Raw genomic sequence first — 16283 nt, 5'->3', positions numbered from 1 at the left:
CATATAGGAGTCCAAAGGTCTTTGTTTATCCAAGGTGTTGCTCTTACTGTCGATTTCAGCTGCATTTTCAAGGCGTGACCTTGTGCAGCGTGGACAGTCGTAGTGGACAAACATTTCAGAGGTCGTTTGTGTCTGGATGGGTCAGATTGTCCGTGGCACTGTTAAAAGGGGGAAGGAATGTTCCTGCTGGGTGCTCATTAAAAACACACGAAAACACAACTTCTTTGTGTAATTTGTCTCAACAGTCTGAACCACAGTGTCAAACACAATGCACATGTGATCTGACAGTAAAAGGTCAATAAGTGTAATGTGTGGCCACGGTTGTGAGTTGGACGCTTAGTGTCTTGAACCAGGTTGTAGGATTCTGTGGTATCTTAAAATGCTTTACTGGTGTGATCTGAAGTGTCAGCAATATGGAAATTCAAGGCACCAGCAAGGAATCAAGAATAATGGAAGATAAAAGTTCTGCAAACTGTGATAAAAACAGGGGATTCACTCTTGGTTGACGACAGATGAGAAGGCACAATTCATTGAAAACATTATAACCTCATAGCTGGACAGGTCATCCATGGCAATAGTACTGTACTTAGGACTGCAACCAGAGCGCCTCCATGACCACTGATCCGTGGACAGGTAAGTGATTAAAAGTTTGTGGGACAGACCTCAATCAGCTGACTAAATTCACTGGGCTGAGGCTACATGTCAGTTAAGAACAAGGAATCTAAGCAACTTGACTTAATGCAGTCCTTTAATATGAAGGTGTTGCCTGAGAGTGACTTAAATTACCACCGCTGCTTCTTGGCCTGCCAGGCCCTGGCCAACCTGATGTAAGGGCTATATATAGGTGTTGGGATTATAATGCTGTGTCAGGCAGAGAAATGAGGTAGGGCAGTGGGTTCTTTTTTGGCTCTAGTACATCTGGGACAGTAGAGTAGTAGACAGTACCAGACCACTGGTATGTAAACCATCTCAACCATAGAAGGGGGAGGGGTTCCAAAAAAGTCAGCTCACAGACTGAGACTTTTTACTGCGTTCCTGCAGAATGTTAAAAATGGAATTTAAATCCTGTTTCAGCAACTTGGTTGCAGATATCATTTACACAGACATAAACAATTCGGTTTGTGCAGAGGAGCGGTTTTTCATGATATCTGCAATCTGTAACATCTGAGACTTCAGCTCCAAGGAAAGAGAGAGTTCTCACTGTTTTCTTCTACACGTCTCACCATCCAGTCACCAACTATTAGTGATGATATGGGGCAGGCCAATAGTGGGGCTCCACCTGAGGAAGCAGCGGGGCACGTTCAGGTGTGCCAATTCTGTGGGCAAATGGTGAAGTAACAGGACACTTTTACCCTTCCGTGAGGAAGGATGAAACTTCTTTGTTGTACAAGTGTGGTACAGTTGTTCAACAGGGTGTGCTACAGGTGTGGCACAGGTGTTATACTGGTGTTGTACTGGTGTGGCACAGCTGTGGCACAGGTGAGGCACAGGTGTGGTAATCTCACCTTGAGGATCTCGAACAGGTGCAGACAGTGGTAAACAGGAGTGAGAAGAAGTCTTGGCAGGACATATTGAACAGCCTCTTTAAATCCTTCACAGATGGACTGGGGACAAAGACAGACAGCAGCTTTAAGTATTTACAACTGATTCATTGATTCGTGGTAATAACACACAGAGAGATCAATCACTTCACTGTGATTCTAAGGAGCAGGCCTATTGATGCGCTGACTGACAGTGGCACAAACCAATCGCTTTGTGTGCCAGCCTCACCTGACTTACTGACAGTTGAGGACCTGGGCAGCTGCTGCATCTTATCAACACATGCTGAACCGGTCTGCTGCAGGTGGAGCCTTTCAGTCTCTGATGTCAGAGGCCTGTGGGCGGGGCTTACCTGAAGGTGGAATGCAGCTCCTGGTTTAGACACCTGGCCAAGGAAGTGTTCATGGAAACCAGAGCGCAGGATGTCCTGAGCGTATGTCTCATAAGGGTCAAAGGCCAACTCCTGCCAATCAAATCACACAACAGATTGAACCAGAGCTAATCAAGCAATCTCACACACACACACACAGGTACAGGTACAGACCTCAGCCAGGTCTTCAAAGCAGCTTCCCACCAGAGGATGAGGACTGCCTTCATCAGTCATCTCCACTGTGTCCTCGATCAGACCCAACAGCTTCACAGTCACCTCGTGGATATCCACGATCCGACTGAAGATACTGTCCACATCCTGACACACAGACGGACAGACAGACAGATAGGTGATCAAACAGGTGGTTGGACGATCAGGCGGGTCGTCAGGTGATCAGACAGGTGATTGGGTAACCATACATACGTGCTGAGAGAAGAGCATGGGGCTGGAGTTGAAGGGCTCTCTGAACACTTTGATGAGTAGGTTGAGCTGTCTTAGATACTGTCGACTGTCCGACATGAAGCTCCTCACCAGTTCATAGTAACTCTGCTCCTCATTGGCTGATGGCTCCTCATCCATCAGAGGGAAGCCGCTGATGTCCTCTTCATCCTGGTGGAACATATCCATCAGCACCTGCACACACAGATGAGTGAGACAGACCCATGGAAGAGCCAGGTGTGGGGGAGAGAGACATGTGAGACAAACAGAACATCTTGTCTGATATTTTATATTTGACTATAAAGAAGCAACATTAAGTGTGTTCGGCTCCATCATCCTGTGTGTGTGTGTCTGACGCAGGGTCATTTTTCCCTGACTGTAGACACTGAGTTCCTGTCAGTCTGTGACCTGGCTGCTCCTCCTCTCATTTAAAGCCCTTCTTTGGATTTTTAAGTGGATCTCCTTTTTTTCTTCTGCTCCATTTTATAAGTTCACTGTGGCATTTTGAGACTTCTGTGTTAAAATGGAGGAGGTGAAAAATGTTGCTGATCTGATAGATGCTAACATGCTAACATCAACACAGAGCCTGTTTGGGAACCAGTATGATGACAGAAACAATCAAATCACATGTTGCTGTGATGTCAGATACAGGAAGGTTCCATCGAGTCTAAGCATCTCCAAGAACAGTCTGCTGAGTTAGCTGTTGGCTGCTGCAGTTAGCTGATGCTGTTAGCTGCTGCTGTTAGCTGATGCTGTTAGCAGTTAGCTGTTAGCAGGATACTCATGGATGTATAGACTGGATCACTGTGATCCTGAAGAAAACTTAAAAATATGAAGATCATCAGTCCTGCAGTCTTCTTCTCTGGTTTCTCAGTGGATTTCTGGAGGTTTGTTCTGGATCCTCAGAGATAATGATCTCCACAGGAAGTGATGTCAATAGGAACCAGATGAACACGTGTTTCATGTCTGTGAGTTCACACCTGACTGATTCTGAGGTGGAGGAGGAGGGAGGTTTGTGACCTGGTGCCTGGCACCCCCCTGAGGAAGTTTTAGTCTCTGTCCTGCTGAGTGTTCATGTCTGTTACAGAGCAGATCCTGTAACTTCATCCTGTTGTCTTGGAAGTTTAATTAGTGAGGAGCTCAGTGACTCCACTTCACTTCCTCCTGTGCTGTTCATTCTGTCTGAATGGAGGTTTTAGCGTGTGTTAGTGTGTGTGTACCTTGTCAGCACACATGGCCACAGTGATATCCTGCTGGGAGATCTCATAGTGTCGGATGTTCCTCACGTAGTTTCCTGCCAGTTTCAGGATGTCAGCAGAGATGTACTCCAACACAGCCACCATGTAGACCGACACCTGGTGGTCAATCTTATAACCCAGCACCTCCTGACAACACAAGGCATCATGGGAAACACAGTGAGTGAGTGAGTGAGTGAGTGAGTGAGTGAGTGAGTGAGTGAGTGAGTGAGTGAGTGAGTGAGTGAGTGTTCACTGCTGCTGCTGCTGCTGCTGCCGCAGATGAAGACAGGTATACCTTGAGCAGTGGGTGGATCTTGTCGACAGGCAGAGCCAACGGGTTCCTCCTCTTCCTCTTCTCGATGGCAGCCTGAGCGTCAGCAATTGCCCACTTATCGATCGGGTGAGGAAAACTCTTCTGAACTCGCTCCTGAGAGGAACAAGGGAAGTATCAGTTAGGACAGGAACCAGAGTCACCTGGACTGAGCTTGTCTAAACATCTGGTCTAAACATCTGGACTGACCTGGTCTAAACATCTGGACTGACCTGGTCTAAAGATCTGGTACCGTCCCCTGAGAGAGCTCCTCACTCAGCCTCAATACTTCTAGCAAGGAGTCATTCTTATTGATGGTGGACAGTGAAATCAATGGGCCCAATCGTAGAGTTCAGTATCTGTTCAGATATGCTGTCGTTCTGTTTGATGTCATAAACGTCTCAGTTCAGTGAACTGTGAGCTGTACTTTCAAGAAGCCTTCAGAATGTTTGAGATCATATGTCTACCTGCACACTCAACTGTTCACATGCTGACAGTTGTTCTACTCTTTAGTTTACGTTTGTTAGCGTGCTGCTAACTTTAGCATGTCATCTATTTGATGGTCCTTAACCAGAAAAAATGTCTCAGCTTCCATCAGTTTGCGTGATTGTTGTCCAGCTTATCGAAGCAGCTGTTAACTGACAGAACTCTGCACCAATCACAGCAGCAGCAGGACGAAGCCACTGTATCCACCTTTAGTGACCTGCAGGTGGAGACACCCAGTGGATACGAGATGAACTGTGGCTCAGTATTCAGCTGTGAAAGCGCTGCAATGGTTTGTGTGATTGCTTTGCTGATGAAGGTGGAGAAAGACCCGAGTCATCCCTGGTGCTGGTGTCAGATATCTGAGTGTTAGCATCTCTTTCATTTCTGCTGTTACAGTTTTATTGTGTTGGTGGGAGACGTGATGGTCCACCTACATTTCAAGGACAAGAAACATTCTTTTGAGGACAATTATGTACTTTGGCCAGGGAAGGCTGATGGTTTGAAAGAGTGAAAGAAGCCATCAATGAACACAGGAGGTGGTGGAAGACACCACTTAAGACACCACACATGGGCGGGTGGGTCAACGACCTTGTCTCACCCAACAACACCTATTGTGCCATCAACACCATGACTCATGTGACCCTAATGACTCAAATGATGCTGGGCGGAGCTATGATCCTGCAAGAGGACAAATGCCTGGGACTTCCCACCAGTCAGTTTAGAACTGAAGAAGCCTTTGAATGAGAGGCGAAACCACATGAGAACCACAAGCAGGTCCAGTTGCCTTTGGAAGCACTTAGACATACCATGACCTGCATGAATGAGACTCTTCACAGAGGGATGGACCGCAATCATTATCATGGCACTATCCAATCTGTTGACTTCTATTAACTCTCTGTCATTCAGCGTCTGTACACGATTTCTCTGCACCATTTTCTCCTCTGCTTCAGAAACTCTTCAGCCTGGGTTAGCTGCTGGCTGGACTCTGACATCATCTCAAGTCCACAGGTGTAACTTCTCATGTGAGTGGACATCAGTAGTCTTAAAGCAACATTCAGGCGCTCACATGAAGACTGAAACAGGTGTTTCTTGCTGTTGCTCCTGCTCCTGCCAGACATTAACAGGTCTCCTTACAACGTGATTCTACTGGACGTGATGGTCCTCCTTCTGTGTGAAGATAAAGTGCATCTGAAGTCATCTTTTGTTTAAAATTCCCTCTGGATTGGCAATGGAGAGACAGAAACACAGAGTGAATGTACAGGTGTCTCTGATTGGCTGAGGACTGCTGTCACACTACCTGCAGCAAAAGTGACAGGTGTGAAGAGAATCATCCATATTTCATTGAAAGCACTTACGCTATGAAGGTGACGCTTTCTCTCCTCAGTTCTCACGTTTAGTTTGGTTCTTGTTTGGGTTCATGCTGAACTTTAACTGGAAACCATTGTACCCCCATCAACAGGGGGTGTAACACCAGGCAAGAGGGGGGCATCAGGAAACACCTGCAGGTTAGGTGACCGGTGTTCTAACTGCATGTGTTTGTCTCAGTGTGATCAACTGACTGAACATATCACCAAACAGGAAGACAGGAAGACAGGAAGACAGGAAGACAGACACACACACACACACACACACACACACACACACACACACACACACACACCTGTCTGATGAGCAGAGGGGGGTCAAAGGTCAAGGGCAGAGAGAAGGGTGGGGCTAGAGGAGCAGTCAAGGGTCACAAAGAAGAGAGGGAGGGCTCAAAGGTCACAGGGCAGAGAGAGGAGGGGTCAAAGGTCACAGAAAAGAGAGGGGAGGGGTCAGAGGTCACAGAAAAGAGTGGAGGGGTCAGAGGTCACAAGGCAGAGAGAGGAGGGGTCAATTGTCACCGAAAAGAGGGGGAGGGTTCAAAGGTCACAGAAAAGAGTGGAGGGGTCAAAGGTCACAGGGCAGAGAGAGGAGGGCTCAAAGGTCACAGAAAAGAGTGGAGGGGTCAGAGGTCACAGGGCAGAGAGAGGAGGGATCGAAGGTCACAGAAAAGAGGGGGAGGGGTCAGAGGTCTCAGAAAAGAGTGGAGGGGTCAAAGGAGGTCACAGGGCAGAGAGAGTAGGGATCAAAGGTCACAGAAAAGAGGGGGAGGGGTCAAAGGTCACAGGGCAGAGAGAGGAGGGGTCAGAAGTCACGAAGCAGAGAGAGGAGGGGTCAGAGGTCACATGGCAGAGAGAAGAGGGATCAAATGTCATAGAAAAGGGGGGTCAAAGGTCACAGAGATTAGACGGTCAAAGGGTGGGGGGGGGGGGTCAGTATGATAAAACACCAGCAATCTGTGGTATTTTACCAGAGAGCACCTCATTATCTCACTGCAGCTCCATCAGCTAGAAAGAAGAAACCAGACCAATCACATTTCAGCTTCACAGTGACATCATCAGGCAGATTACAGGTGTTTAAACTTCAGGAGCCACAATCACAAAACATTCTGAGGCTGAAAGTAGCTCCTAACTGCTGCCAGTCCAAACTCCCAAGTTTCTGCTTTAAGAGTACTTTAAAGAATGTGTTTTAGTAGTAGCAGTTGTGGTACTACTAGTAATAACAGTACTACTACTAGTAGTAGTAGTAGTAGTAATAGTAGCTGCAGGTAACATGTCAGTGTTTGTAAAAAATAAAACAAATATTTTTGACAGCGTCCTTTCATAAAGATTCACTCGGCTCACCGACACATGAAAAGGGTAAGAGTGACACCAGTCTGCAGCAGCGAGGATGTGAGGCTCACCGTCATCTCTTCAGACCACCGTTTGTCTGACTGTTCATAAAGATGCATTACATCAGCACCAGCTACAGCTGAGGGGGCCTTCACAGCCCTTTTTGGATTATCCAGTGAAATCACAGCCATGTCTGAAACCTTATGAAATCTATCCAGCTAATTCTCTATGCACCTGAATTTAATGTTGTTTGTTCCTCACACACCTGTGTATCAGGCTCGTGAATGTCTTTGTATGTCATCTGTCAAACACCTGTGGACATAACGATGCCACTCAGTGCTCATCCTTCTCTGAGCTTCTGCTCTCAGCAGCTCTGTGGATCTGAAGAAGAAGCTCTGACTCCTGGCGGTCAGATAAAATCCTGATTGATTACAGGCCATGCTGAGTTCCAGTAGTTTGTTCTCAAAATAAAAGATCCACTTATTCTACTGGGGGTAAATTTCCTATTTTAACATTAAAATGTCCTCTTTGAAAGGACATCAGCAGCTGGACACTTCACTGTTCAACTTTAAATCCACCAGTCTGATTATGTCTGTTCATTTTATCTTAGATATGATGTGTTACGACTGTTGCTGACAGATTATTGATTACTTACTTACTGTCCAACAAATAGCTTCAATTCACCACATCCTCATCTCAAACTGAACTTTTTAGTGATGACACACTGTGTGTGTGTGTGTGTGTGTGTGTGTGTGTGTGTGTGTGTGTGTGTGTGTGTGTGTGTATGTGTGTCTGCCCATTTATTACTCACGTTGTGTGGACATAAATCTGTTTACACGGTCACATTGTGGGGACTCACCTTACTTGCAGTTCCCCACAATGTAAATCATTAAATTTTAGGGTGAAGACTGGGGTAAAGGGTTAGTGTTAGGGTTAGGCAAGCAATGGTGATGATTATGCTTAGGATAAGTCTCCAGGAAATGAATGTAAGCCTATGTAATGTCCCCGCAAGTGTGTGTGTGTGTGTGTGTGTGTGTGTGTGTGTGTGTGTGTGTGTGTGTGTGTGTGTGTGTGTGTGTGTGTGCGTGTGCACATGCGTGTATGCATGTGTGTGCGTGTGCACATGCGTGTGTGTGCCTGTGTTACCTCCACATCCTGCACAGTGCGTGGTTGAGCCTGACACAGCATGCTGAGCAGCAGCAGGATCAGCTCTTCAATGTACTGCAGCGCCTCCTGCTGGGACACCAGGTTAGGATGCACCTGGTTCAGGACCTGCAGCGCACACACACACAGAGCGACATTTCAGCTGCTGCTGCTTGTTCGGTTACTTTTCCTCCAGAGCGGATGCTGACGTAATGAAGCCTGTATGCATAGGTGCTCTAAAACAGTGTCAAGCAAGATAGGAGACACTCGCCGAGCACCTCAAGACCTCTTCAAGGAGGACAAAACACGACACCTGAGCGAATAAGCTCCGGGTTAGCCAGCTGGTCAGATGGTGATGAGCTGCTAAAGTAAATGATAGGTGTAGCATATCAGTAGCATATCGATTAATTCCAGGCCTTCTGTACTGTAAATGGCATGACAAGCATTTCAGAAAATGTCATGACAAATTTACTGAGCTACAGTTATTTGGGGATCTGCTTTTTGTACATCACTTTGGATAACAGAAAAAGCATCTGCTAAATATCACAGGACTACGAGCACCCTGTCACTTCTAAACCACAGTGACTCGATATTGTCAGGCAGGATGACCACTATAAATGACACCACAGTGAACATACTGCCTGACTGAAACATGGGACTGGGTTTAAGGGCAAAGGGTTCGCTGGTAGAATGAAAGAGTTGAGATTTCATTCTGGATATTTTGTATTTCTTTCACACCACACCCAATAGGTTGTTTGCACATGACGTCACGTCACTCTTTTGTCTGAACTGCACATGGAGGGCTAGAAGTGTTTTTTCTGCATAGGAAGCATCCTGACACACACTCAGCATGCCTTGGTGGAAAATGCAAGAAATTGACCGAAAAACGTCAGAAAAAATTAGCTACTGTTTGCTATTGGTTTAAATCTATGGTGATGGGTTTAAAGTAACAGCTACGAGTAACACGACAAACGCTTGTTAAATCAGCCCAACGGTTTCACATAAAACAGCTGAATGTAAATGTCGTACTCTGTCTTGTTTCGAGATAATCCTCGTCTTCAGTGAGACCAAGACACCAAAGCTAAAGAGACTCAGAGCCCCAAAGAAACAGAGAGCATCTCAATGACCACAGATGCTGCTCACAGCAACATGACAGTCACAGCTCATGTGATGAGTAGCCAACGGGAATGAAAGGTTTGGCCCTACATACAAAGCCAAATTAAAAGAAAAAATGTCTCCATTAGTCACTTAGACACAAAAACCATAATCAGATATGCAGGTACTCACAGAACTGGAGTTTCACCCACTAACTATTACTTTCCTCTGAGGATCAACCTGATGGAAACATCTCCACAACAACTACAACTGGGAACCTCTGAGGCTGACAGTGACATTGTTATGTGTACTAATTGTTATACTTCAGACTCTTTGTGGATCAATACAAAACAGAATTCACTTCAAACCTGAAGCTCGATGAGGATCCATACCAAATCCAAACTTACATCCTGTAAGTTCTGACATTTTGATCATACTTTACTGTTAGCCTGCTGAATTTGATGTTAGCTTGTTCTGTGGCTAACGTGGCTAGCAGCATGTGTAGTAGCCCACAGTCTGAAGCTGTGTTGGAGTGTGTCATTGAGGACAGTCAGAGAAACCATGTGAACGTTTAGCCTCATGTAAAGAACCAGAGCAGCAGCTTCAATGTGGAAACCGTTTCTTCACGTAGCTTTTTGTGTCGTCTCTCGTAGCCAAAGCAAACATTAGCTCTACACTTCATACTGCAGCTCAAGCTCAGCTGGTCTGTGGTTACAGGAAAGCCTCCTCTGCTCCGTCTGTGTGTGTGTCTGTTGCTGCTGTATGGAAACGCATGGATGGACGTGTCCTGTGGGACACTGACTGTTGGACTTAGAATATAGTTCGGGTTTTCAGCCGAATAAATGCTGTTGAGATGCTGAATCCTACGGCTTGTCTAACTCTGAGAATCAACTACACTACATTTACTTATTATTCTACATTATGGGGCAGGTTACTCCTTCCAAAACACCTGTAAGTCTATACCTCATTTTCACTGGAGCCAATAAAACATCTGGTTTTTGAATCCTTTCTTCTTAACATGTGGTCCCTTACATTGCTAGTAGACTGAGAAGAGGTAGAATCATGTCTTGAGTGGAGCAGCCTTTTTATTTTATGATATAAATCCTGGGTCATATTGCCCACCCCAAGGTTTGACACAGGAGGCCCAGCAGTTTACCTCCACCTGGAACCTAAAGGAGACTCATCGGGGACAACTACATTCACAGGGAGGACACTGTTTGAAAGAGGAGTGGAGGCTACAGAGAGGGAGACGCACTAAATATCGTCCAGCGGCACAAAATGAAACTGACGCAGTCAGCAGCGCCGCTGGAGGAAATCCTGAACGCTGCACAGACCAACAGCAGCATCACGAACGCTGAGAGGTCAGAAAACTGCACTTCCTGCTGCTAATTCACAAGCAAAGCTCTTCCTGTCAAGCAGCAACAGGAACGCTGGAGCTCATCAGTATATCTGTCATTGATTGATTGATTATTGACCAACACTGAAAAGCAATGACAACAGCAAAGATCACATGACAACTTAACCTGACAGACATGAAGGACACACGTGAGATTCAAGTTGAACTAAACTTGAGCTCCTGCTCTGTGACGCAGCAGCAGGCAGTAAAAACACAGACTGTTCCTTTAAAGCCGCAGTCACACACTCCTACCTGTCTGTACTTGTCTGTGACAAACATGCAGGTGAGTTGTGTTTGAACACACTCACCTGCATGTTTCTGTTAGACCAACAACAAACGGACTTCAACCAGCTGAAGCTGCACATTGTCCTCTACTCTGACAGTTGGTTGGGACAACACACACACACACACACACACACACACACACACACACACACACACACACAGTGTGTGCACTCTCATCGTCACATTCACGCAACTCAAACACGGTGGGACAGTTAGCCATTAGCCTGTCAGCTCATTAAAGTGAATGTTCTTAGGACGACCACACTCAGGAAAATGCTACGAGGCTAACGTTAGCTAAGAGGTGGTTCGATCGACAGCCATTTAATAGACTTTATACGGATGTGTCTCTGTCTCTGTTGTTGCTGCCCAGAAGAACAGAATTTTTTAAAGAAAAGATGACCACATCTCTCTGGAAATAGGTAAAATGTGACTTAAAGAAGAAGCAGCGAGGAGGACGTGAAGCTGTTGTCAAAGGCAGCTGCTGAGCTTTCATGTGCCAGAGGTTTACAGTTCAAATGAAAGGATGGTCCATTTCTTTGATTCCAGATGGTCCAGCATCACTGACAGTCACCTGTGACGTACTGCACAACTGCATTTCCTCCTGACCTGACAGCAGCTCTTCAGTCCATCAGCAGTCGTGTTTACTACAGAGCGATATTTCATGTGGACCACAGATTCGAGTGTGAAACGCAGTCTTAAAGCGTGCTAGATGAAAACGCTCAGGATGGCAGTTTGGCTCCGTGTGGTGGGAAATGTCTCAGCAAACTGAATCCCTTTGGATTTGGGACTGTTGGTCGAACAAAACAAGACATCTAAAGACTTGGACTGACATTTTATGGACAAAACAATTAATCTATCAACTGGAACAATGATCGTCAGACTAATCAATAATGAAAATAAGCATCAGCTGCAGCCATGGCCATAGTCAGAAGTCTGACCAAGTCAGAAAGTGGTCATTGAGCAGCTAAAGCTCAGCTGTTCATGAACATCTCCATATTGATTTGGGGACAATGACATGGCTGACAGCTCGCTAGTCTTATTGTTAATCATACTGTTGAATTACATTTCCTATTTGTCGACTGCACACAGTGTTATTGATGTTGAATCTTGCTAGCTAGCATACGATTAGCTTCCTGGCTCACAGCTGAGCCACAAGGATCTATGAGCTGAGCACACTACAAATATCTGCTGAGGTCAAGTCATATCTAAGGCTTGTCCTATTTGCTGGAGTACTGAACAATGTTTCCGTTGTGTAAGTAGCTAATGGAAAGGTAACGAGTGCCACAGGTATTAGTCAAACCTTTGGGTGTTACCAGGGAAACGGAGTTCACAGAGGCAACCAGGCCTGTCCGTCCTCCATTGATCCTGATCTGGACACCTCGTCGGGCATCATCCCTCCAACATTTCAGAAAATTTCTCTGACGCTGGCAATCTGTTTGTCAGGATGGATGGCCTCGCTGTGAAATGCTGCAGCGTCTTCTTTCACGTCATCGTGACGGCCCACAACGGGCTCAGTGCTTCTCCCTGAGGTCAGAGGTCAGAAAACACACTGAGATTACAGTGTGCGACCTCAGGGGGCAGCACTGAGCAACCAACACGAGCTTAAAACTGTTTCTCTTCAGTGATGAAGAGCTGGCTGGTTTGGGTGACTGTCCACCTCTGAGAGACGGCTCTGCTCATTGTGAAACATCTCATCTCCACACGCTGATGAGACCAGGTTCATACTGACTTTAACAGATAAGACATTTCTGGATCAATCGTTGATTTATAAAATGTGGCTTGAGGTGACATCTTCAAAGGTCTCCGAAGCCCAAAAATTATTAATGTACCATCACATGGAACAAAAACAGCAGCAAATCTTCAAAACTAAGAAGCTGGAAGCAAAGGTTGTTTGTTCTTGAAAAAATGACTAAATGTGACATAAATGACTCATTGATTAATCAGCTGATCGTTGCAGCTGCCTCGCCTCCCATAAGGTTGACTACAGTCTACAACAGTCCTCCTGTAACTTATGTTATGAGCAGACCTGTCAGAATTCAAGGAGATCTACATACTGTGTATCACTGCCCTGGATCAGGCTCTCTCAGTACCTGTATGAGCCTTCAGAGACCACAAGGAAAGAAAACTGGGATGGACCTTCAGGCAACAGAAAAGAGATCTGAACCACATCTGCATCATTGAGGCCAGCGGTGGGTTGAGCTATGCACTGAACAGATTTTCTGACTGAGGACAAAGTTTGACACTGCTGCCATTTTAAGTGACAGCAGTTTTAACTGAAACAGTTCTAACGTATACGTGAATCTTCCAGCCTTTGGTGGGTGTGAAGTTCTCCATGAAGCTGCTGCCATGGACCATCGCTTTGAAAGGTGAAATAACTCAGATGATGAGGAGCACAAGCAAACACGCAGTTAGGTAACTGTCTAATGCTCAATGAGACATTTAGAACGTTCTTATATTACATTTTTCCAGTGTCAGCATCATCAGGTGTTTGTTATAACATTATAATTTTACCTGTCAAATAATAACAGAGTCCGTTAACTCCTGTGGTAGCTAATGGTTTCATCACTCATGTCTCTGCTGTCATTTTATATTTCATATCTGTAAATTAAGGTTGGATATTTATCACATATCATGATTCCTTATCCTACTTTATCTTTTTGTTGTTGTTTGCTGATTAATGTTAGCTATTTTTAGCCGTTAGCCTCTTCGCTATTAGCTGTAACGTGTTCAAAGACGACTGGGCACGCGAGACCGCAGGGCAACAACACTGCATTAAGAAAAGTGCCTTTCACTGATTGGACACAGGAAGTGAAAACGTCATTTGCTGCGACAATATTTTGGTTGGTTTGGATTTGCGAGCAGAGTCGTTCAGATGAAACTTATGTCATGGACACAGCCAGTGTCAGACTAACCGCGTCGTTCAGCCTTCAGACAGTTTTACAGCAGGCCTCTGGATCCAGAGGCTGGACGACAGCAGCAGACTGCAGCAGACCACTTCCTGTTTCCACCTGCAGTCTGCCAGTGAGTCCAAACCTACAAGGACCGCTTCAGTTTGATGTTCAGGCCTGTGTGTGTGTGTGTGTGTGTGTGTGTTTTATATTACATTTTATATACTCTAAACTGACCACAATAATCAACTGTGACCTACTGTCACCGCAGAGTCCAGACTGCTTTCTGGGAGTTAAGACCTGGGTTTAGGGTTGGAGCTGGGTCAAGGTAAGCGTTAGGGGAGTGCCCCTTCGGGGACACAGATACAAACGTGTGTGTCTGTGTGTGTGTGTACCTTTTCCAGTGAAGGCACCAGTAGGCCTCTCCATTTCGGTGCGTTCTCTTCGTTGAAGAAGTCGTACTGTAGCTGAGCCGCCTGCATGGCTGCTGCTGCCGCGGGGTCTGAGCGCCGCAGCGGGACTGACACGCACGGTTCACCGTTTACATGGACGCTGAGAGCCTGAGCCTGAGTCCAGCAGGGAGGGTGAAGCTGTGAGCCTCAGAACATCCAGCGGGGGCAGGCCGTTCCTCCAGAACAGCTGCTGTCACTGCGACCATCCTCGGCCGCCACACTGAGAGCTGGCTGCGGCCAGATGTTACACAGCTAACTGTTAGCTCCACGGCTAGCAGCTAACTGTTGGCTGTTGTTCAGTTCACCGGGATGATAGCATGGCGCCCGGGCACCCTTCCATAACAACAGTAAAAGGATACCCTGTGACGGTTAGCTAACGTTGCTGAGGTGGCTGCTTAACGTGTAGCCTGTTAGCATGTAGCCTGTCTGACTAATGTTAGCAGCGGTTAGCAGCCTGCAGATGATCCACCGCTGCTAACATTCTGACCGAACACACCGACTCTCCGGCGTGGCGGTTCGGTTAGTTTAAATCTCACTCCTCAACTATTTGTCTGTTTCTCCAGCTCTGTGCCCCGGTCGTTCTCAGACAGCAGCTCCAGACCCGGCCTCCAGACAGGCAGACAGTAAACGATATAACGGACGCTCACAGTCAACGGCTGTCGGTTGTTGTGACTCCGGCGTGCGGTACCGTAGGCTGTGCAGCTGGTGAGCATGCGCAGTGGGTTCTGACGGCAGATGGGCGGGGCCGCTAAGTGGGAGTGAGTGCTTCATGGAGACGGCGCGTGGCAGAGTGACGTCTGCTGCCCCCGGCGGCCACCAGTGGTATCGCAAGTAAAATAGAAGAAGAAGTAAAATGGAATCAGAATCAGAGTCAGAAAAGCTTTATTGCCAAGTACGGTTTGACAGATACGAGGAATTTGCTTTGGTGAGGTTGGTGCGTGACACATCTATTAAAAAGAAGCTATTAAAAAAGTAAAGGCCTTGTTAATAAGGCTGACAGCAGATGGGAAAAAACTGTTCTTGTGGCGTGAGGTTTTGGTCCTGATGGACCGCAGCCTCCTGCCAGAGGGGAGTGTCTCAGAGAGTTTACATCCGGGGTGGGATCAGCCACAATCTTTCCTGCACGCCACAGGGTCCTGGAGGCTTGTAGTTTGTGATCTGCCAGAGCCCTTTCCAGACAGACGCAGAGCTGAGAAGTGGTGTTGGAGCTTCTCAGAGTGCAGTCATTTAGCCTCTTTCACCGCCTTGCTAAACTTGTACTTCGACTCTTTGAATCTGTCTTTGTCCCCAATCCCGAAGGCCTCTTCCTTTGTCAACCTTAGCTGTCTGAGTCTGGCAGTGAACCAGGGTTTGTCATTGTTGTAACTCACCCTGGCGCGTGATGGAACACAGCAGTCCTCACAGAAGCTGATGTAGGACGTCACAGCCTCCATGTATTCATCCAAACTGTTGGTAGCAGTCCTGAACACACCCCAGTCAGTAGAGTTGAAACACGCCTGGAGATCCTCAACAGCCTCGCTGGTCCACTTCCTTGATGTCCTCACTACGGGTTTGCAGAGCTTTAGTTTCTGCCTGTATGCAGGAAGAAGAAGAAGAAGAAGAAGAAGAAGAAGAAGAAGAAGAAGAAGAAGAAGAAGAATTGGCTTGGCCAAGTAAGTGAGCACATACAAGGAACCTGACGGTTTAAAACCAGAAACCAAAAAACATTCAATAAGTAATAATCAATATATACAAGATATATACATGATGTGCCAATAAACAATACATACAATAAAATTTACGGTGTGTTGACGGTGACAGTGAGTGATGATGTACCTGTTAGAAACTATTGATTATTGGATCATAAATGTAAATTCAGAGGATGTTTTGGTGTCACTGTCTGATTGCTAACTGTTCATCCGGCTGACAGCTTGTGGGAACAAATTGTTTCTGTGTCTGGTAGTTTTGACA

At 46.3% G+C, this 16283-nt stretch overlaps 1 protein-coding gene across 2 annotated transcripts in view; it reads right to left on the bottom strand.

Annotated features, from left to right (window-relative positions):
- Positions 1-15060, bottom strand: part of LOC139346068 (son of sevenless homolog 1-like) — a 38228-nt gene extending 23168 nt beyond the window's left edge. The window contains exons 1-8 of one of the 2 annotated variants that reach the window (XM_070984974.1): positions 14277-15060; positions 8221-8346; positions 3881-4012; positions 3568-3732; positions 2333-2542; positions 2084-2227; positions 1892-2002; positions 1506-1604 (exon numbers count right to left, since the gene is read on the bottom strand). In XM_070984974.1, the coding sequence (XP_070841075.1) occupies positions 1506-1604; positions 1892-2002; positions 2084-2227; positions 2333-2542; positions 3568-3732; positions 3881-4012; positions 8221-8346; positions 14277-14363 (1074 nt within the window). In that variant the 5' untranslated portion in view covers positions 14364-15060. The remainder of the gene's footprint in view (positions 1-1505; positions 1605-1891; positions 2003-2083; positions 2228-2332; positions 2543-3567; positions 3733-3880; positions 4013-8220; positions 8347-14276) is intronic. The other variant, XM_070984979.1, reaches the window with a different exon arrangement.
- Positions 15061-16283: the final 1223 nt, after the last annotated feature.

Source organism: Chaetodon trifascialis, chromosome 2, assembly GCF_039877785.1.
Source record: "Chaetodon trifascialis isolate fChaTrf1 chromosome 2, fChaTrf1.hap1, whole genome shotgun sequence".
Taxonomy (NCBI): Eukaryota; Metazoa; Chordata; class Actinopteri; order Chaetodontiformes; family Chaetodontidae; genus Chaetodon; species Chaetodon trifascialis.
This window is presented reverse-complemented; position numbering and strand designations above follow the sequence as displayed.